The sequence below is a fragment of the Xyrauchen texanus genome, chromosome 5 (genome assembly GCF_025860055.1).
Source record: "Xyrauchen texanus isolate HMW12.3.18 chromosome 5, RBS_HiC_50CHRs, whole genome shotgun sequence".
NCBI classification, from domain to species: Eukaryota; Metazoa; Chordata; class Actinopteri; order Cypriniformes; family Catostomidae; genus Xyrauchen; species Xyrauchen texanus.
In genome coordinates, this window is record NC_068280.1 from 9891361 (window position 1) to 9914896 (window position 23536).

At 37.9% G+C, this 23536-nt stretch overlaps 1 protein-coding gene across 1 annotated transcript in view; it reads left to right on the forward strand.

Moving 5' to 3' along the window:
* Positions 1–23536, forward strand: part of LOC127643585 (F-box only protein 41-like) — a 54528-nt gene that overhangs the window by 11724 nt on the left and 19268 nt on the right. Inside the window, exons 2-4 of the mRNA XM_052126371.1 lie at positions 726–1714; positions 18953–19160; positions 23131–23204. Of these exons, the coding sequence (XP_051982331.1) occupies positions 996–1714; positions 18953–19160; positions 23131–23204 (1001 nt within the window). The 5' untranslated portion in view covers positions 726–995. The remainder of the gene's footprint in view (positions 1–725; positions 1715–18952; positions 19161–23130; positions 23205–23536) is intronic.

Here is a 23536-nt window from a genome sequence, read left to right on the forward strand (position 1 = left end):
TTCTGTTTTGTTTATAGCTGTTGTCTCTTGGTTTCTGGGGCAAGTTATTATTGTACTGCTGCAGAAAGTTGTTTATATTGTATTGTTGCTGTAAATTATTCTTTTTTGGAGCAGTAGAAATAATTAAACTTTCCCTTTTGTGAGGATGTTATAATGGAGCTTCAAAAAAAGAAAGTTTTACAGTTTGTTCTGCTCTGAGGAAGAGAGATTTTTACTTAATCCTTGGTTTTATTCTGTCTGTGCTGCACAGTGTAAAATCAGATGATATCAGCTTTTATATTTGTTAGGTTGCAAACAAAGTATGCCTATGAAACTTTTACTCAATGAGTTTGTGGTACATTTAGCTGTCAAAGCAAAATCAAACAGAAATAGCTTTGTTGGTAAATGGTCTGCGCTTATATAGAACCTTAGAGGTTACAAAACGCTTTACACTTCCAATCACCCATTCACACACACATTCACACTCACACACAGACACTGATGGCGGCAGAGCTTCCATGCAAGACGCTAGCCTGCCATTGGGAGCAACTTGGGGTTCAGTGTCCTCCCCAAGGACACTTCGGCATGTCGAGTCGTGTGGGCCGGGAATCTAACTGCCAACTTTGCGATTGTCAGCCGACCCACTCTACAACCTGAGCCACAGCAGCCCCACTTTTATGAAAAGGGTCATTTAAACATCGATTTTAAAATAATTTATGTGTTTTTCTGTTTCTTTCTTTTTCTAGGACAAAAGGTTGGGACCCAAGGAAAGACAGATTAAGTGCACCAGAAGGAGACCTAACAGTTGTCCAGACCTTATTGAAGAATTAATTCAATAACTTTTACATTGTGACTTAGAAGTAGAATGTGCGATGATCCTTCCTCATCCCCTAGCAAACCCAGCATATGTGAGATGAGTGGTCCTCTGTGGTGCCCAGCCACTGTACCTGCCTGCTCTTGGCAGTGCTAAGTGGCATGAGCAGATTGCTCCAACCTGGCAGCCGCCAGAGCGTGGAATGGCCTCTTTGGACCTCCCGTACCGTTGTCCTCGCTGTGGGGAACACAAGCGCTTTCGAAGCCTGTCCTCTCTGCGTGCCCATCTGGAGTACAACCACACCTACGAGACCTTGTATGTGCTGTCCAAATCCAACAGCCTTTGCGATGCCGCTGCACTGCTCCCCCTAGTGGCCGACGGAGCCCTCGCTGCCGAATCTCGTTTTGCGTACCGCGAGCTTCCCTGTTCTGGCGAAGAGCTTGGCCTTGTTCCCTCCTCTACTTCTTGCTACCTGCCCAATGTAGAATTTCCCCTGGGTGAGATCTTAGTGAAGACAGCCATGAGCTCTGGTGACGCCTTGACCTCCACAGGGAACAATGCTGTTGCGGTGGCAGCTAATGTGGCCGCCAGTGCGGTGGAAGCGGCTTATGAGGAGGGCCTGGCTCGGTTAAAAGCTCGAGCATTTGAGAGGCTAGAGCTGGATGAGAGGCTGGAGAAGCTTTCGGAGGAGGTGGAGCAGAAGATAGCATCCCGCGTTGGCCGTCTGCAGGCAGAGCTGGAGAGGAAGAGCTCGGAGCTCGATAAGGCCAAGCTGGAGAGTGAGAGGCTTAGTCAAGAGAAACAAGATCTAGAGGACAAGGCCACCGAGCTTTCAAGGCAGGTTGATGTGTCTGTGGAGATGTTAGCCAGCCTTAAGCAGGATCTGGTCAACAAGGAACAAGAGCTATCACACAAACAGCAGTAAGTTACATCCTCTTCTATATTCCACCTTAATTCATGATAACAAAAATTGTTAATTCAGTCATCATTAACCTGCTTAACAAGACTAGTATTGCACAGTTAATATTGTCTATCTCTATTCATGACCACCCCCTTGCATACAGACAAAGTGGCTTATTAATGGATTATCTGTAGTTTCAAGTTTCTCAGGAAGTTCCACACATAGTTCATATTTCCATACAAGGTTTACCATTCTTCTATCAAATTTGTTTTGTTATTTTGAATTGTTTTACTCTGTAGTACTCTAGATGATGATTTTGTGTATAAGAATCATCGATTGGATAATGCTTTTCCCTTCTCATGTTTTACATTATAACCTCTATATCTCACTGTTTCTCATACTGGCCTTGATTGCATTGTGATTTGAGATGTATCTGTGTTTCATGTCAGCAGAATCAATCTCTCCAGACCTGTAAACACAAGGCCATTGATTTCATAACTGTCAGCCACAGGCAGTTACAGTATGCTGCATTTAACAGAAAATGGTGAATAAGTATGTGTATGTGTGCTTGATTCACCATAATGCTGTTTTCTAAATTATTCTTCAACTTTTAGGTTGACCTTCACACAGCGCAAACCGATAAAACAGTCAGCTATGACACTAAAGTGACACTAATGTATTTTCTCAAAGGTTGTTTGGGCCAGAGATGGAAAAACCTCATCATATTAATCGAAGGACATCATAGCTGTGGTAGACCAAAATTACTAAACCGTGTAAACTGGTCCAGACCATCCCTGAGCTACAGACTTTTCTGCTTTTCTAACTCTGTCTAAATATGGTCACAGTCTCTGAAAACAATTTTATTTTTGATAAATAAAAGTTTATTGCTCTGGCAAGATTTTATATGGGAGATTACCTTGTGTTTACCGGTGGGTCAGATCAAAGGAGTGCATTTTAGATTTCCTACTATTAATTAAAACAGTCATTTTCAAACATATACATTAAAAATAAAATAAAAAAAATAAAAGAATTTCAAAAGATTTCTCCCAGCAGGGTATCTTCATAAGAACATATAAATGATGTGCCCTGCCATTAGTTTTTGTTTTGTTTTTGTTTTGTTTTGTGAAAGAAAGTAATAGTTGCTCAAAGTTGAGGGCATTTATTAATTCCCCCCTAATCTGCATAGTTTGCGTGTGATAAAAGAAAGGAACCAGAATATTAAGGGCAATTTTACTTTTTGTTTGAACCTAGTGTTTTGACCTTACATAACTTAATTAACATTTTCAGCAGACAAAATCTCTGTTCCTCATTAAAACTGTGTATTATAATAACAAAAATACAATACATTTGTTTATATATGGCATTCCAAAGTACTATAAAACTTAGCTCACAGTTGGCGCCACCAGAGGTAGCCTACTGGGGCTTAAGCCCCAAATGTTTTTAGTAGAACCCTTAATGCTTTTATCAGTTTATAGGGTTGTTAAAATTACCAGTACTTCTTTATTGAGTCAATACTAAAATATAAATATACACTCACTGAGCTCTTTATTAGGAACACATGTACACCTACTTATTCTACTTATGCGAATATCTAATCAGCCAATCACGTGGCAGCAACTAGAGTGCCGAAAACCAAAAACATCCAGTGAGCGGCAGTTCTGCGGATGGAAACGCCATGTTGATGAGAGAGGTCAATGGAGAATGGTCAGACTGGTTCGAACTGACAGAAAGTCTACAGTAACTCAGATAACCACTCTGTACAACTGTAGAGAGCAGAATAGCATCTCAGAATGCACAACACTTCAAACCTTGACACAGATGGCTACAACTGCAGAAGACCATGTCGAACACATTATTAGGACCACAGTATATATATATATATATATATATATATATATATATATATATATATATATATATATATATATATATATAATAGATATATAAACACAGATAAATTTACATTTAATATTGTACAATAAATCGTATTATATTTCAATATTTCATCAAAGGATGGCCCCATATATACGTATCGATGAAGGTCTGTGGCAAAGCCCCAAATATCCACTCACCTTTGAAACACCCCTGCTCACAACATAAACTTGTAATATAAGGTTACTAATTTTTGAATTTGGCAAATCTTCCTGTACAAAGCCACTATGGTGCATTCAAGTCATACATTTTTTTTTTACACATGCTTTCCCTAGTAGTCGAATCAATATAGTTGAGCTGCAGGAACTGCTCTTTATGTCTGTTGTCAACCATATCACTCTATTAGTATCTCTATGGTCATCTCTATCGATTACGCTTTCACCATATTCAGCACTGTTTGCGTCCCTTTGCTCTGTAGCCTGTAGCTTGAACTTTCTTATGGTTTTTCATCACTCTGTATTGCAATATTGTCATTCCTTGCCAGATATTGTGAAGTGAGACTACCTTTGAACCTGGGTTAGACCAAACTCCAAAATTAAATGACAGCAGATATGATGTGTAATGCTATATCCTGAAGACATGCACTCCTGCAGCAGTGCTTGAGAGTTGTATTTTCTCTGTCTTACAGCCAATGCAAATGTTACCCCACCTTGAGGGCCATTGCATCCAATTGCTATTGTCTTTCACCAGTGTCCTCTGCTAATACAACTGCACTGAGACTATCAACCTCCTATCATGATTCTTCTGTAGCAGCTCCTACTAAATATCAGTCATTCATATTAAAATTTCTCTGTCATAAGGGAGTGGTGACACTGAGAGGAAGTGATAAATGGAAGCCTTACTTGAGTGTAGTTTTTTCGCATGGTATGGGATCATAAGATATAAATAGCTTGTAACGTTGAAGAATGCACTGTAAAAGACTTTGAGATTTTAATTCAATGGTTATGTTCTGAATGGAATACTAGCTTCTTACTGAATATTGTTCAGTGTACACTGTATGCTGCCTACTCATTTTTAAGTAGCTAAGTGAAGCTGTAGGCATTATTCAATGCTAATTGTTTCAAACAGTGGTATCTCTTGTCACATGACCTCATCAAGTTATCAGGTGTGTTCGACTTGAACTGCGGCATGAATTTGCCTGTTGCAGTCAGGGAAGGAGTTGAAAAGAACCGTCAAGCCGGACACTTTGTGCTTCTCATTGTATGCTGAACTTACATCAGTCATGGTAGATCACACAATGCTTTTTTTTTTACATACAATAACCAGAAAAGTTATTTATTTCTGGTTATTGTATGTTACTGCTTAATGCAGTCCCTAATATGTGTGCAAGAAGAAGGTCCAATAAAAGCCTATATTATTTTAATTCCAAACAAGGAGCCAGTATTTTTAATAATTTTGAATTGTTTTTTTATGAATATCCATGATATTACTATGATAAACATAATATAACATGAAATAAACATGATGCACTGTTATAAAAACACAAATTTTGAGAGTTTAACGGAATAAACACATTGATAATAGCATACTACTCTTATTATTTCTGCCATAGACTGACATAGCAGAAGTAGTAAGAATAGTATGTGTAGTATGCCATTGCAAACGTTTTCATCGTTGAGTCTGGCTAATCGCAAATAAGTTTTGTCTTCATCAGAGCTTGTGCAGCTACTTTGGAGCAACTGCGCCGGTTTAGCTAGATGGCTGGTCTCGAATCGCTGTTGCGGTACATTGACGTCATGGTTACACGGCTGTGGCGCCGTCTAAAGTCGGACAACATTTCTAACCGACATGCACTACTTCATGTAGCTATCATTGGAATAATATGGTTGTTTTAAATTTTTACAGTTTTTCTCAATCGATAAATTTCTCCAAACTATAATATTAGTGCTCTCAAAACAATTCACACAGCTGTAGAAACAGACACTCAAATTTGCATAACAATTACATTTCACTGCCTAACGAAGCAATTAATTATTTTCTGATAATGTGTTTATTACAATGAAATGCTAATATCAAAGCAATAGATATGTTCTCTATTAAATTCATAAAATGTTCAGCTATAGACACACAACTCAACTATTGGATTATTACATGTACCATAAAATCCACCGTAAAGACCTTTTTCCATGTGTTTTCATAAAATGTCTCTAAACTTCTAGTTGTCCTTGCTCTTCCTCTTCCAACGCCATTCCTCCCTCTTCTTCTTTTATGTTGAGACTGAAGTCACATTAGGCCGAACACTCAGTGTGTCTTAGAGAGTCCATAATTCATAACATGATCAATTAGAGGGACTCTAGATCATTTTAGCCTTTTTTACTCTAATCTTCCACCCTGATGTCCTCCTTCTGTTCACCATCATTAAACCATCTCCATTTGGTCTTTCCTGAAGTCTTTCCATGCACACACCTGAAAAAGTTGAGAAAACTTTCCCCTTTTCTCATCACTTCTTCCTCAGATTTTCTCTTTCTTTACCCACTCTACCACTTCTTCTTCTTCTTCCTCATTGTTTGTTTGCTCTGAATCATGATAGTTGTGTGAAAAGTTAGGTTAATTGCATTTTCTTTGCTGTGTGCATTACTAACACAGCCGATATTAATATGAAGGGATTTGGCAGCCTGATATGTGCATTTGAGAATATGATTTTAGTATAGTTGTCTGTATTAACAAGTTTGTTTTGTTCTATGTTTTTTAAGCATGAGTTTTGGATCTGAGAAATCTGTATGTAGTGTTCGAGAAAATGAGGTAAATCAAGACACATGCACAATCTGTTTAGGACAATTACAAAGTTTTCAGATGGCTGTGTTCACTGTTTTGAGAGCAGTGACATTAGTTTGGAGATATGCATAAAATCGATTGAGAAAAGCCGCAATTAACAATTTGACTGACCTCTCAAATAATGAAGCAATATAGAGACGTTACAATTTCTCTCAGTCGCTTTGGCAATTTTTTTGAAACAGTCTTAAAATTTTCTAAATTGCAAAAATCTATTTAATGGGACATCACAACTCTATAGCATGTCTGTAAAAGTTAGTAACTCACCCAAAACATTTAATTCATGCTTCAAAACCTTGTTGTGTCAGTAAATTTGCCAATGCCACCAAAATATTTTTTTTGTCATCGTGTGAGCAATTCTGGTCAAAATGTTTTTCACCATGGCAGTCAACCCTGGAAATGTTTGTTATGTCCAAATTTCATTTTTGACCTACATTTTTGTTGACACTGACTGCTTACTGTACTATACAAGAATGTCAGTTTTGTCTAGCTGAATGCTATTGTGTATTGTGTTTTTTGGGATAAGTCAATACTGTACAAAACTGTAGTACACAGAAAAATGATATGCACATTTACATTTACATATTTGGCAGACGCTTTTATCCAAAGTGACTTACAGTGTACTTATTACAGGGACAATCCCCCCGAAGCAACCTAGAGTTAAGTGACTTGCTCAAAGACACAATGGTGGTGGCTGTGGGGCTCGAACCAGTGACCTTCTGATTACAGATAGGTGCTTTAGCCCACTACACCACCACTCCATTTGTATGTATACAGTAAATGTAAAATTGTACCTACTCACAGTACATAACACTAAAATTTCCCATCTTCTCGGTGGACATCCTGTCGCTCTTGTTGGTCTGGCCAGAGATTTAACAGACATCACAAACAATCCATGTCATAGATATTTATGGGATATACATGTATGAATGGATCATTTGTCATGTGATGGCTCATGATAAAAGTTGTGAAGAATATGACAATTTCACTGAGAATCAACTCATCAGTTTTGATCAGCAAGCGATATGCATTTAGTTATTGTGCAAATTGTAGACAATTGTACTTACTCTTTTGGCACATTTTTAGAGATTTGAATTTATTGTTTTCAAACATAATATTCTCATTCGAGAATTGAGCCAAAGCGATTGAGAAAAACTGTAAAAATAATGGCTGAAATAACGTACTGTTCATATGTCACACTGGAAATGGATTGCAGAGTCACGTGCATTGCATGATGGTTACAAATGCTTTCCAATTTAGAAACGTCTGATTTTACTTTCAGACCAAATGTCTGAACATTACTTACACAAACTCTAGATAATACTGTTGCCATGAGTCTGAGATCCAAACAGTTTCCAGATATTGAATCTTGAGTATAAAAGCTTTTCAGTGGTATATTAGTTGTCAAGATAAGTTAATAATGAATGTTAAAAAATAAGTTAAAAGTAAAACGACTCCCCCCTTGAGGAGACACCTTGAGTTAACAGGTTAAAGCCCTGCCATAAGTGGTCACATGTTTCTCAACTATCCATTAATTCAAATAGAATATCACATCTCCCAAACTGATTTTTGTTACTTAGACTGAACAAAGAAGTCGGGGCTATTCCCTATGAAGTGATCTGAGTTTTAGAGAGTCATGTGGAGTGGATAGTCTCAGCAGGGCTTCATTTGAAATAAATACCCGCTGTGATTGATTTGCAGCTGCCTGTGGATTAGAGCTACCTTGAGAAGCTGGTCACGCACTGTTGGCAGGTAGAAAGAAAGACGCCTCATGTTCTTCTCTCTCCCTCTCACCTTTCTGTGATTTGACCCTCAATACCCTTCCTCCATTGGCTCACTCTTTTTTCACTCACACTGTCACCTTGATGTCTGATCTGATCTCTTTATTGTGTGAAGTGATGAGTCTCTCTTTCCATCACTTGCTTATTTTTGTTTTACATGATATGATATGCAAAATGTTAGATTGACTGCCAGTTAAATCTTTGTCTTGGAAAAGCAATGTTTCACATTCACAAGAGACAGATCATCCTTATGTGAATTCATTGAGTGCTCATTTGTATTACAATACCCTATTCAACTATTTTAAATATAAATATTCACAGAGCTGATGTCCGTGGCTGCCATTGTTATGCAAACGTGAGGTTTGTGGATCATGATTAATTCATCTGTGTTTTACAATAATAGTACCTTAGTAGGCTACCTCTGCATCGTACCTCTGTTGTTTGCATTTAGAGTGCTATGGTGCCCATCTTGAAGAGGACAGAAGGGGCTCACTCCTTTATTTGCACTCAGATTCACACTAGTGTTCTCTTTCTGATGTCTTTGTTTTTCTCTGTTTGTAGGCCTACTATGAACTGTGTCACCACCACTTTTGTTATTTCTAGAAAATTATAGCTGGCACACCACTGTGACCTATCCTGTCATACAGGTCTCTATTCTAAATGAAAGGATAGGCACAATTTGGGGACATAATCTTGTCGTCATTACCTACCTCTTTTGCAATTTCAGGGGATAGCCCATGCCTTTCTTTATTTATGCATAACCTCATCTGCATATATTTCCATATGGATTAGCCATTCAAGCACATGATCACATAACCTTATTAGTAACTAGGACAAAAATGGGACGATAGGAAATTACAAGATCTTTAAGATAGATAGATAGATAGATAGATAGATAGATAGATTAAATGTTTTGGGTGAACTATTCCTTTAATAACAATAACTGCACAATGTTAACAGCAGGGCCTATGAGCGACAGCAAAGAAGAATGTCTTAAAAGTACACGCATGTTGTATCTAGAGCTCTATGCTCACTGTAAAATGATGTATATAGACATCACGCTTGTTTGAGGGTCTACTCAGAGTTACTAAACCAGTTTAGTCAAGCTTTTGAATGCACAGTGCACACCCACAAGTACATGAAAGTTGTCATGTATAAATGCATCAGCATACTTCGTAAAGACCTTTTTACCCACTCCTCACTTCATTCCTGCCAACTCTTCTCTCTTCTATTTCTTGTATCTAATTATCATACATACTCTGTGGGGACTGTGTGTTACTTACAGTCTTACATAAGCCTTTACTAGACACTGAACATAGTGAATGGACCCACTTTATATTAGGTGTATTCAAATTCTATGTACTTCAGCATCTGATACAATGTACTTAGTGTTGTTGCATTACTATCCCTAACCCTACATTTAAAGTACCTGCATTTAAATACATCTGTTGTTACACTGTTAACCTTACCCCTAATTCTAAACATAACCTTACCCCAAACCTAACCCAAAACCCTAACCTTTACCTTCTCCTAAACCTACCTAAACCTGTGAATCTTGTGAGAATTTTGCAGAACTTAGTTGCACAATAAGTACATTGTATTGTATGTATTATTATCTTAGTACATAGTAGTTAAAGACACTTTATATAAACTGTGACAGAAAAATGTTACACAAAAATATCATAGTGTCAATTGTCGGTCTTTTTTTTACACTGAGATAATGGAATTCAGCCAAAAAAATAAAAAAATGACCAAATTTCTTTCTTCCATGAAAAAGAAGATGCTAGGCAGAATGTTAGGGACTGATAGCATCAGTCACCATTCACTTTAATTGTAGGGCCAAAAGATAAAATAGTTTTGTAAATGGGACTATCATTCTGTCTAACATCTCTTTTTGTATGCATAGAAGATAAAAAGTAATATCTGTTTAGAGAAACATGAGTTTAAGTAAATGTCGAAACTGTTTGTGTACTAAATTAGTTGACTTGTTCTTGCTATGTGTCCTATCTCCCCTACTGGCATTGTAGGAAATAGTAGGTTCTGTTCTGTACAGCCATGGCCAAAAGTATTGGCAGTGACATAAATTTTGTGTTTCACAAATGTTTCTGCTTCAGTTGTTGTGGTGTTGATTCACATTGTATTTAGATTATTGTGCAGAGTGATCAGATGCATTTTAGATAATTGAAAAAAAAAACTGTATCACAAAAACCCAAATTTTACTGTTTTTTGGTCCTGGCAAAAAATGACCAGCCAACATCATTTCACTAATCATATTAGCAGCACCGGGAAAAGTGTGAATGAGTACTAGTCTGGTGAAATCACTCTATCATTCTGATTGGATTATAAGAGCAGACTGATTCTATAAAATGAGGGATGAATCCCGGATCATCAAGAACTTCAAGGAGAGAGGTTCAACTGCAAAGAAGAAGGCTTCAGGACGTCCCAGAATGTCCAGCAAACACCAGGATGTCTCCTCCTGAGGAGTTAGCTACAGAGTAATGTCACCACCAGTGCAGAGCTTGCTCAATATTGGCAGCAGGTTGGTGTGAGTGCATCAGCACAGTGAGGTGAAGACTTTTGGACAATGGCCTGGTGTCAAGAAGGGCAGCAAAGAAGCCACTTCTCTCCAAGAAAAACATCAAGGTCAGACTGAAATTCTGCAGGAAGTACAAAGATTGGACAGCAGAAGACTGGTGCAAATATAGTTTCTCTGATGAGAAACCTTCCAACTGTTTGGGACATCTGGAAAATCGATAGTCTGGAGAAGAAAAGGTGAACGCTACCATGAGTCCTGTGTCATGCCAACAGTGAAGCATCCTGAGACCATCCATGTGTGGGGTTGCATCCATCCTTGGATTGGGAGTGGGCTCTCTCACAATTCTGCCCAAAATCGCTGCCATGAATAAAGAATGGTATCAAAACATCCTGCAAGAGCAACTTCTCCCAACAATCCAGGAGCAATTGCTGATGATCTGTGCATTTTCCAGCATGATGGAGCACCATGTCACATGGCAAGAGTAATAATGAAGTTGCTCGGAGATCATTACATTGAAACTTTGAATCTGTGGCCAGGCAACTTCCCGGATCTTAATCCCATAGAGAACATGTGGTCAATCCTCAAAAGGCAAGTGGACAAGCAGAAGCCCACAAATTGTGATCAACTCTGAGCACTAATAAGGTAAGAATGGATCGCCATCAGTCAGGATTTGGCCCAGAAGCTGATATCCAGCATGCCAGAGCGATTTGCAGAGGTTATGAAGAACAACGGTTAACACTGTAAATATTGACTCTTTGCATAAATTGAGTGTTTTTGACAGTAAAAGCCTTTAAAACGTAAGAAACGCTTATCATTGTTTTCCAGTATACCATTGAAACATGTGAAAATATAATCTACAAATACTGAAGCAGCAAACTTTGCAAAACACAAAATTTATGTCACTGCCAATACTTTTGGCCATGGCTGTAGAATATGTCACTGATTAGAAAAATAAAAAATATGAATTATTATGCAGTATATATTTAGTAGGTGAATTTTCTTTATGTATATGATACCCAAATGATATTCCATTACAGCTTTTTATTAATTATGAATACCCGTGAATGTGACAATTATGCAGTGTAGAAGTTAACAGGTACTCTGTGTTGCATAATGTGTATGTACTGTATCATATTAGTATATTTCAAGAACAGCAAGTGTTTCAAATTCACTCATCTCATCACAATTTCTGTTTTATGCAAAGAACATTCCAGAACTCATAACCTTAAGTGAATGGAATATCATCCTTTCAAACTGAGTGAAATGGCTAATGAAATCATTTTACCATTGAATATATTGTTCCTACAATTTTTGTTGTAGATGTTGTAGCAATAAAATACATTATTGTCTTAAGACATATCTGTCATCCAACCAATAGTTGTTCCCATGGAAACCAGTCTATAGTCACTGATAGATCAAGGTTTCTTTTTAAACATTTTCAAGCTGTTATAAAAATCTCTGAATGCAAGATGAATCTAGTCTGCTTACAGCAGAGGGAACATCATATCTGAACAGTTAGAATTTTTTGCACTCAGATAAGTGCAGTTTGGAAGTATCCAAGCACAAAGGTTATCTTCTATCAGTCTCTCTAAACACTGTGGTCTAGTTGTGTCCTTCATATTTAGTTTGATGTCTTGAGGCTTCATTCACATAATGCCATAAACAGACACAAAACAGGATAAAAGCATCTCTTCCTTGTACATTTTTTTTTCTCCAAACCAGCTGCGACTGTAACTCGCAACAGGACATTTTGTCGATTGCTTAGTTTATATTTCTATGGCAACAAGCAGGGTTGCCCTGCCCGCTTACTGTGATCTCTTATTGGTCCATAATTGACTGTGACTGTACTGTGCAGCACTTTTAAATTTAGTGTGAACAAACAAATTGCTTGTCGCTGGAATCCTATCACAGCACACCTGTTCAGGGATACGTGTCATGCATTAACATTTATGCATTTGGCAGACGCTTTTGAATTTATCACAAAATCGTCTCTGTCAATAATGCAAATTTGAGTAGGTGAGACTTTATTTCCAAATAATATGGTTTATATATTATAAATGAAATTTCAATTTATGGATGAAATACATGTAATTTTTTTATTTCTTATGATACCAAAATGATAAAAGAGAGAGAGAGAAAAAAATGATTAAATAAAATGTGTAAAATCTATACTATATATACACACTTAGCACTTTTTTAGGAACACCTGTATACCTACTTATGAATGAGATTATCTAATCAGCCAATCGTGTGGCACCAGTGCAATGCATAACATAATTCAGATACAGGACAGGAGTTTCAGTTAATGTTCACACCAACCATCAGAATGGGTAAAAACCATGACCGTGGCATGATTGTTGGTACCAGAAAGGCTGGTTTGAGTATTTTCTGTAACTGCTGATCTCCTGGGATTTTCACGCACAACAGTCTCTAGAGTTTACTCAGAATGGTGCCACAAAAAAAAAAACATCCAATAAGTGTCAGTTCTGCGGACATAAACTCCTTGTTGGTGAGAGAGGTCAACGAAGAATGGCCAGACTGGTTCAAGCTGACAGAAAGGCTATGGTAACTCAGATAACCACTCTGTACAATTGTAGTTATATGTAGAATAGCATCTCAGAATTCACAACACATCGAACATTGAGGTGGATGGGCTACAGCAGCAGAAAACCACATCGGGCACTTTATTAGGACCATAATGTACCTAATAAAGTGCTTAGTGCGTAAAAAAAAAAAACCCTGTGTAATTAACAGCATTAGCTGAGAGAAAATTGCTTTCCTAGGTAAGCATGTAACAAAAATTTACCAAAATGAATCAGAATCAAATTGAGAGCCTGTGATTCAGAGTCAAATCAGGAAATCTGTGTCTATACCTCACCCTAGTTTTGTAATTATCAGCATTGGCCGATAACCATGGCTGCTTGGCTAGTGAACAGAAGTGCTACCTCTCTCCTCAATAATGATCCATAGAGAGGCATCACACAAGAAGGACAGATAAAAACATTTATCAAGCTGACCAAATAAATTAGGTGCTGTCGCTTTAATTACTGGAAAGTCACTACTGTAGTTCAAGATACAGTAAGAGGCAGACTTAATGCATTGTATGTACAGTATGTGTGTGTGTGTGTGTGTGTATGTGTTATGGTACACAGTGAACCCACACTGTTCTGGCCTGCCTCCAATTTGCATGTAATTAGCTGTTTTACATACTGTTGATTGACTGTCATTCTCTTGTGTTGGTAAACAAAAAACATTGTACTCCACTTACAGCCTATATACACACAACTTCAATTTGCTTTAATTTCCCTCAGCCAATTAAGAGCAGTCATGACTTAAAGAATTGATCGCACAGTATACAGAAGATCTAAGGCATGGACGTCTTTTTTTTTTTTTTTTTAGGTTTACAGTGGTTATTGTCTGTATTCTGTAGTTTGTTTGTTTTTTAGTTTTTTTTTTTTCTGTTGTACTACTACTGTTTCCTATTATTTATTGTTTATTCATTTAATATTTATTGTTCGTTGTCTCTTTATACAGCTCTTCTGTCAAAATCCCCTGTGCATATTCGTGTTGAGCTTAATGCACACAGCTTTTTGTTACAAAGTTGTTTTAAGTTATTATCTATAATTTCAAAGTTGTACAAGCAATAAAGTGTTACTAGAAGATATTTAAAAATACAATGTTGCTCTTCAGTGAATGAGTGCTTTGGCAGTTTAATCCTACTTTATATGCTCAGCAGACTGAATTTGACCTTGTATACATCATCTTTCAGACCTGCTGATGTGTCAAACTGACTCGCTGGCTAGTGTTTTTTATAGTGCTCAGCCGAGTGTCCTTTTGTCCTTTGTCAGTACACATGATATGTATAATTTTTTGTTAAAACACTTTCTCTTATCCCACTGCTGCAGCCTTTGTTTAATTCGGTGATCTGGAGTACATTATAGTCAGGGGATGGCATCCCTCTTGTATCATGTCTTGTTTGATAAGACTTTTCAAGTTAAATGGAACACAGCACTACTTTTCAAAACTTGATATCACACTGAATCCTCAAGCAGCCTAATTTACACTTAGACAATTCACTTAACAATGCAAAAATCACATACCAATTTGCTTGAAGTGAAAATGAATCCTCCTTTCATGATTAATAAATAAAGCAATCACACGATCATGCAGAACATCTTAGGTTTGTAAATCCATAAGGATCTCTTTCTCAATGGCTATAGCGGCAGTAATGACAGTCGGCTCGTCAGCAAGATCTCGCGATCTTCGCTTTCTCTTAGAGCGTGATTGGAACTGTGTTGATTTGATCACATAAAGCATGATTGCTTCACTCAAGGCCAGCTAGAAGACCTCGACTGGGACATATCCTAAAGATCACACCCACCAAGAACAAATAAATCAATCTGATTGGCTGATGCATTTGACAATCTGACTTTAGTTGCCCATTCATTTGCACTGTTGAGGGATTCTGTGGAAAATTTGAAGGCCTGATGGGGTGGAGCTCAAACTCATGTGCCGCTTCGGCTAACGAGCTTGGCTTTGGGCATGGGATTTGTTAAACAGCTGTCCTGCTTCACTTGTAAGCATTAAGCAATACATTCTGACTGGATAAACTTTTATCTTTTCTCTATTTGTTTGTAGAATCTTTGTAGAAGTCTATGCTGGTCCTGACAATTCACCACTGCAAATAAGCATCCCCCTTGTAAAACCACCATCCCCCCTTACATCCCCTTTAGATCAATTGTGTCATGTATTACTTATAATATAAATTAATATAATTAAACATTTTATATTTTACTTGCATGATTAGTTCTATGTTTGATAAATAACAGAATTTAAATAAGGGCAATTAGCCAGTCAAAATTAGATCCTGACATGTTTGTGGTTGCAAGATTTCTATAGGTGAATCCCCCAATCAGATCTGGACACTTTAGTCCCACAATCTGGCAACCTTGAGAACGTGAGTTCTCTCTTCACTGTGAAAAAAGGCACCGGTTTTCTGAAAACACTGTAAAATATGCATGCCTGTTACGTTCCCGTGTTGTCTGCCCGTGTTTTCTGTTTCACTCTCCACTGTTCACGTTCCATGTCACGTTTTCCTTGTTGTCCGCCCCGTGTTTCACTGTCCTTTTATAAACTACATTTCCCACAATTCCCGACCTCCCTCACTGCCTGCACTCATCATTGTTCTCACCTGTGTCTCGTTTAGTCTTCATTGTGTCTATGTCTTTAACCCTGTTTGTTTCTCCATTCCCCTGTCGGTCCTTGATGTATGTGGATGCCTGTTTTCCGTGCCTTCCGTCAGTGTTTATCCGGCCTGTTAACCCTATGTATGCCTTCCGTGTTTTTGTTTTGTTTCCCCCTTGCGGGCATTTCCTTTGTTCCGGTTTTGTGTCTGTCTAGTCCTCATTTCTGGTTTTATTAAATAAAGACTGCTGCAAGTAGATCCTCGTCCCTCGTCTGCCTTCACCTACACTCCTAACAATGCCAGAATTTGTGATGGGTTGATTTGTCCTTCCTAGTGTTCGCCACAAGTTTTCATATGTTTCACACACTTTCAAACATGGTAGTAGAACTTTTTCATGACCATAACATAGATTTGTTTTTCACAAAATTCATCATAAAATACAATAACAGAGGGTAACAGGTGCATATTATGGCCATGTGTCATAAGGGTCAATGAAGTGATGCTCATTCTTGTCCTTATCCATTAAATTAAAAGAACATTAAAAAAGCAATACACACAAACCATTTACTTGAAAACACCTCTTATATAATGAACATCATTCAACTGCTGAGTTTAAAGTCATATTGATATTCTTTCTTGGGCTTAAAGTAAAACATGTCATGTGGTAAGACAAAAAAAAAAAAGTCATATTAAAATCTGAAATACCTGGAAAAAGAAATATTGGAATGACTAGTGCAGAATAATATTTTATTGTAAAAAAAAAAGAAAAAATTAAACAATTGTTTTAAAATATGATTCATATTTAAAAATGCTTTTTGTCCACCAAATCAACATCTTTTTGAGTAACCAACATGTAGGTAGCCATTTTGTTGTTTTTGTTGACCATAAAAACTATAAAAAACTGTAAAATAGTGTTTGACAGTATTTATTTTACTGAGATAAACACTGGTACTGAGACTAATTAGTATAGACGGGCCACTTCTATTAAAAATAAATGGGAGAAATTGAAATGCCCAGCTGTCAACAGATGTGGAAATGAAGATGTTTAAAATAAAAAATCTGATGTTTATTTTGACATGTTTATGAAAAGGCACATTTTATTCAAGTACTGTAACCCTAAAAAAAAAATCTTGATTTTTTTTTTACTGAAATGTATAAATATATATATATATATATATATATATATATATATATATAAAAATCCTACATTTTTTAATTTTTTTAGAAAATGCTATAAAGGTTTTTCAAAAGTGTATGAAACCATATTGGACAAAGATTATATTTCTTAGAATATGACATGTGTATTATACCTGATTTTTAAAAGGTTTCTCATTTTAATTTAGGGTGACCCATATGTTATTGACCCCCCCACCCCCAAAAAAAAATTGTGTCAACATTTACTCACCCTTGTGTTGTTTAGAACCGTATGACTTTCTTTCCTCTATGGGAAAAATAAAGGGATAAATTAGACACAATATTTGCTTGTATACTTTCAATGTATGGAACAAGATGTAATTAATGGTGACTAAGGCAAACATTCTGCCTAACATCTCATTTTGTTTTACAAGGAAGAAAGAAAGTCAAACAGGTTTGGAACAACATGAGAGTGAGTAAATGATCAAAGGATTGTCATTATTGGGTGAACTATCCCATTTTGCGGCTTTTCATTATTGCGCAAAAGAAACATCCTGAAAGTAATAATGCAAATATGATGCTCTCCAGATCCCTGAATTTAAAAAAGATTGCAGCACAGACTATAGTCAGACATGATAATTGAATACAGCTTGATCTTTATCATCGTTATTTATTTACAGGATCATTTGAGATTACACAATTACCTAAATGTCATTGAGATTAAGGTCATGTGCATCCATTTGTCCATTTAATAAACTGAGGCTTTTAATTCTTGTGGCTAATCAGAGAGTTACGGAGAGAGTAGTTTTGCATATTTAAAAGAGGGGGGAAGAGAGAAAGCAAGTTGCCTAGAATAGCAGAGGTGATGGTGTTGATAGAAGTACAAGCCAGTATTTACATGTGTAGAGACATTTCCTTCACAAATATAACAGTGAGCATGCTTTCATTGGATGTCTGCATGCTCCAGGGATTTTCAGAATGCTGGTGGAGATTAACAAGCATGAGTAAATGGGCAAATGGGAGGGAAAAGGCGGTGAATATCATATATATAATTTTCCGATTTGGTCCCATTTTCCCAAGGTGTGACAGATTTTAAATTAGCATGCTATGCAGACTTACATTTCTTGAAAGGAAATGTCTCATCTTATGATTGGGGTATGGATCGATGAATTTAATTTCCATTATAAAACTGATTGTTCAGTTTAATTCAGTGTTTTTTAATGACTGGATCTTTCTGACTGGATCTTTAGACTTTTAGTACACATTCTCATAATTTACTCATTTTCATGCCATCCCAGATGTGTATGACTTTCTTTCTTCTGCAGAACACAAACAAGAATCACATAAAGGCTGCATAAATGTAATCCATACAACTCCAGTAGTTCAATATATGTTTTCAGAAGCGATACAATCACTTTGGGTGAGAAACAGATTCATATTTCAATCCTTTTGTACTTTAAATCTGTACTTTCACTTTCAGAATGTGAAAGTGAAAGTTGAGATTTATAGTATAAAAGAACTAAATATTGACTGTTTCTCACCCACATCTGTTATATCGCTTCTGAAGACATATATTTAACCACTGGAGACATATGTATTACTTTTATGCTGCTTTTGTGATTTTTGGAGCTTGAAAGTTCTGGTCACCATTCATGTGCATTGAAAGGGACTATTGAGCTGAGATATTCTTCTAAAAATCTTTGATGATGGGATGATATGAGGGTTCGTTAATGATGATATAATTTAAATTTTTGGGTGAATTATCACTTTAATACTCTTAATACAAAAAATAAATAAATATTGAAGCCTACATTTGATACATTGATCAAAAGTAACTGACAAACTACCACCACATAAGCAACAATATATTCTTAATCCTTACATCCATTCTATCTTTCTCTTTCTCCGTCTCACTCAGAGAAGTGACCCAGATCGACCAATTCCTACAGGAAACAGCTTCGCGTGAAGCCAATGCTAAAGTGCGCCTTCAGCAGTTCATAGAGGAGCTGTTGGACCGGGCCGACCGTGCTGAGAAACAGCTCCAGATCATAAGCAGCTGTGCCACCACCCCAAATGGCAGCCTGGGACACTGCAGCCTGCAGGGATCCAAACGTAATGGACGACAGGTAAAGTAACTGTGATAAAGAGACAAAGGTGAGGAACATGCCATCAGAGCAATGCACTTGGGGAAATCAGAGATTATGCTTGTCTTTGTAATAATTTACTATTGCAAAACAGTTTCAGTTCTATTGTTAAGTGACAGTGTTTCTTTATCATTTTAGATTTTTTTTTCCTTGTGTTTCCGGTAAACATAAATCTAATCAAACAACATCTGAAAGTGCAGAATATGTTCTATATTATTCCAAAGATGCAATCCTGTTGAGTAAAACAGTATTTGGTCATTCCAGAGACAGTATAAGGAGAAGGAAACGGACCACTTGTAGAATAATGCATAGGATAAACCGTAATGCTTAATATGGCTATTGGAATGGAAGTCCTGCCTTTCAGCTAAATGAGCTAATTGCTTGTTTGATAGCGTTTGTTTACTCACACATGAGCTTAGTTGTCAAAATGTGACTTTGTTCACATTCATAACAAACGTCTTAGTTACTGTCATAACCTCTGTTCCCTGATGGAGATAACGAGACATTGTGTCGATGAAGTGACACTAGGGGTCGATCTTGAGAGCCTGCAACACCTTCAGATCTTTGAGAAAAGGCCAATGAGAATTGGCGAGTTGAATTTGCATGCCACTCCCCCCGACACACGGGTATAAAAGGGAGGCCAGCAGGCAAGTTCATTCAGGTTTTGCACTGAGGAGCTAAGACAGGGTCCCAGCCGTTATGTTAAAGTTCTGTCTATGGCAAGAGGAACACAACGTCTCATTCCCTCCATCAGGGAATGGATTTTACGACAGTAACCGAGGAGGAGACGTATCAAATATGGGAGCAGCCGCTTCCTTTTCTCTCTACATTTTCTCTCCTTAGAAAAATAGATTCAGCAGGGGCCTAAAAAATGCTCATAAAACGTGCAGGGGAATGCATTCTTTTCCGTTCCTATACTTTCAGGGGGAAAAGACCACGTGGAGGCCACACCCTGCCCTGGAGAGGAGGGGAGGGTAAAGAGTTGCAAAAAACACCATACGGGGCAAATGGCAGGACATGGGAGAGGCGCGGTAGTAAATCCGGCCTTTTGTGGGGGGGTTCTATAACACAGCGACCGGGCAGAGAGGGCTCTGCCAAGGTAGACGCGGGTCTACCACAAGGAAGGGGGAGACCATGCCGCATGTAGCACAAGTACCGGGTCTGACCATGAATTCCTCTGCAGAATTTGTGAGTCAGAGGGCTAGGAGGAAGAACATCCAGGGTTCACAAGTCGTGAACACGCATGGGAGAGAAGAACGCGTGGCTTCACCTTCTTGGAGGGGAAAGGCGCTATGCACAACCGGCACACCCGGCCAGCGGTCCGTGTAATGAAACTTACTTACCTACTTGCAAATGAAAGAACACGAGATGAGACTGGCTCATCCCGGAGATTGTAAAATCTTGCAAAGGTATTGGGTGTTGCCCAGCCCACTGCCCTACATATGTCTGCTAGAGAGGTGCCCACGAGGATGCCACACTCCTCATGCAGTGTGCTCGAAGCGGGCAAACACTGACTGGACCTGGTAGGCCAATGCTATGGCATCCACAATCCAGTGGGCAAGCATCTGTTTGGAGACAGAATGGAACTCTCCATTGGTCGGGAATGAACAATGGAATTCTCATTGGCATTTTCTCAAAGATCTGAAGGTGTTTCGGGCTCTCAAGATCGACCCCTAGTGTCACTTCATCGACACAACATCGAGTGAGTAACAGAAGGGGAATGGCAGTTTTCAAAATTTCTGTTACATTAAAAATGTTAAGATTAAATGAAAATAAGAGACTTAGAAGCTTTGAGTGATTAACATTTTATTTTTACGAAGCTAAAATATCTTTCCTTATTAGCTTTATCTTGAACAGTACATTGAGTATTAGTATTTGAACTAGGAAAGGAAGGCCTTGTTGTCTGGATACAACAATTTACCATCACTTCCAGAAAAAAAAAAAAAACTACAATTGCTGACTGCATTCACTTACTGTAATCTGACCATGCTGAGAAGCCATTTCTCTGGCTTTCAGAGATTTATTCAGTATGTGGTTTCTCACAGGTTAAGGACATTTCTGTATAGATACAGTGCTGTATAACTGCAAGCCCCAGCGTATGCATTGGAAATGCCCTAAAAGTGCTTTGTCATGGCAGTTCTGTCTGAAGTGGCTGTTGGATAAATACTTCTTATTTCAGCACTCAGAAAATGTCTTCTACTAAATGCTCATCAGTGCTTACCTGAGTGTTTATTAATCCTCCAGGTGCCCTTAGGGTGTTGATAGATTGCAGTGGGGTACCAGTCTTATTTTCTTATATCTAGAAAGGGTTGAAAGTATGCTTGTTTACTCAACAGTCTTTCTCATAACATCGCCTCCACCAAGTCTAAATGCATTCAGAACACCAAGGACCTATTTTGACTGTTATTACCTGAAAATAATGTATTTAGTTGAGAGCTTTCCAGGCTCTTCATCCACTGCTAGCGGCACATTCGTTATATCCAACACCCCTTCATCACCATGGAGACAGCAATGGACATTTGTCATTTGTTCCTACAGTCTATTGCACACAGCAGTATTGACTCAGTTTGAGTTCACATGCAGCCTGTGTTTCCAAATTGCACCCAAAGCCTTCCAGTCCAGAGTATGCTCAGTGATGTCAGAAGCAGGGTACAGTGTTACAAGATCATACATGCTGTGATCCAGGACATTTCACCTAAATTAGAGGACAGTCAAGCACAGTGGTGGAATATGGCAACAGAGAAGGAAGGAACCAATAGAAAATAAAATGACAAAGTAGGTCTCTTGAATATCTCAATCATTTATCCTAGACAGCAATGTGATTAAATGGAAAGGAAAGAAAGAAAGAAAGAAAGAAAGAAAGAAAGAAAGAAAGAAAGAAAGAGGAGCCACTTTCTTGATCTTCTAATATAAATTATTTTCTGCATCTCGGCCAGCCCTTATGAATAGTTCTGCTTCCCTTCTGCCCCATTTTTGTGGGCACTATGCTCAGTGAGTGTTTGTAAATATGTGTGTGCCCTGTCAGGACTATGGCACCTTGCTTGGCCCACATTTTCTTGGGTCTATCACATTGCCCTCTACAGCAGTTATTTTAAGGCACAGTTGTCGCATTTCCTCTGATTGATCAGTCTCTGATTGATCGACCGATATAGGTTTTCAACGTACTGTATTTATATGGTATTTTTCACACAATAGACATACAATTATTTTCTCAAAATTAACAAATAATTTGAAAACAGAAAGAATAAGAAAAAAATTAGAAGAAAGGATAGATTGAAGGACGGAAAACTAGAAGCAAGAAATAAACAGGCGTTGTTTCGCATGTCAAAATTCAAATGATCATAAACTGATAAACTGGCCTGATCGCCAAACACAATTGCAAAAACGGCAAATGTTTGTGTAACCAGTTCTGCCGACCTGCTCCGAGTGGGATTTGAACCGGGGTCTCTGGCATGGGAGGCGTTCAGCCTCTAGCATCAGTGACTGGTGTGTCTCTTGAGGCCAGGGGAATGAGGTTTACACACAGCACAGTTACCTACCAGCTGGTTACCATTACATTTGCAATTTCTTTAGAAATCTTTCAAAAGGTTTTTCCAAATACTCACCCTGTCTACCAATGGTAGGTCAAACAGATAGTGGTTGAGCAATGGTGGGCTGGTCAGGATGCTCAAAGAATTGGAACAATGCTTAAATATGCTGAATATTCTGTGACCTAGGTATACACGACGTGTTTCTCACACGTAATGCTCTAGCCTCCATCCAGCTTGAACCATTGTGACAGCTCAAGTTTTTACCCTTCCTCTGCTTGCTTTGTTTCTGTTGATACTTAGCAGGCTGATGTTGAGCTATCTCAGATGTGATCAGTGACAACTTGGAGCATATTGGCTGGAAAATTCTAAGGCAAAGTCTTTCTCTTACGCTCTCTTTTTCTTTCTCTCTCACTCTCTCATAGAGAAATTCCAGTATCTCCAGGGCATCGAGGGGAATGTACCAAGTGTCCGATCGACGTTCCTCACCCAGTACTGCGTAAGTCTCAGGATATCAGAATTCTGCCTGCATGAGTTTACAACAGTATTCATGTTAAGGCATCGGCCAATGGCCATATTTATTATTATTATTACTTTGTTTTCTATGTAACATTCTAGGTCAGGATTGTTCTAAGCCCTAAGTATTACTCTAAATGTAATCAAATAATTGATCTCAAACCACTTAATGTACACACGCCATTGAAACTTTGTTTTCTAGATAATTTCAGCATTAGGTGTAATACGTTTGTGCAGCTGTCTAAAAAAAACAAGACACATGCTATGTGCCATGACAAAAGTAAACCAACTCTGATGCAGGAAGCATTTTTGTTC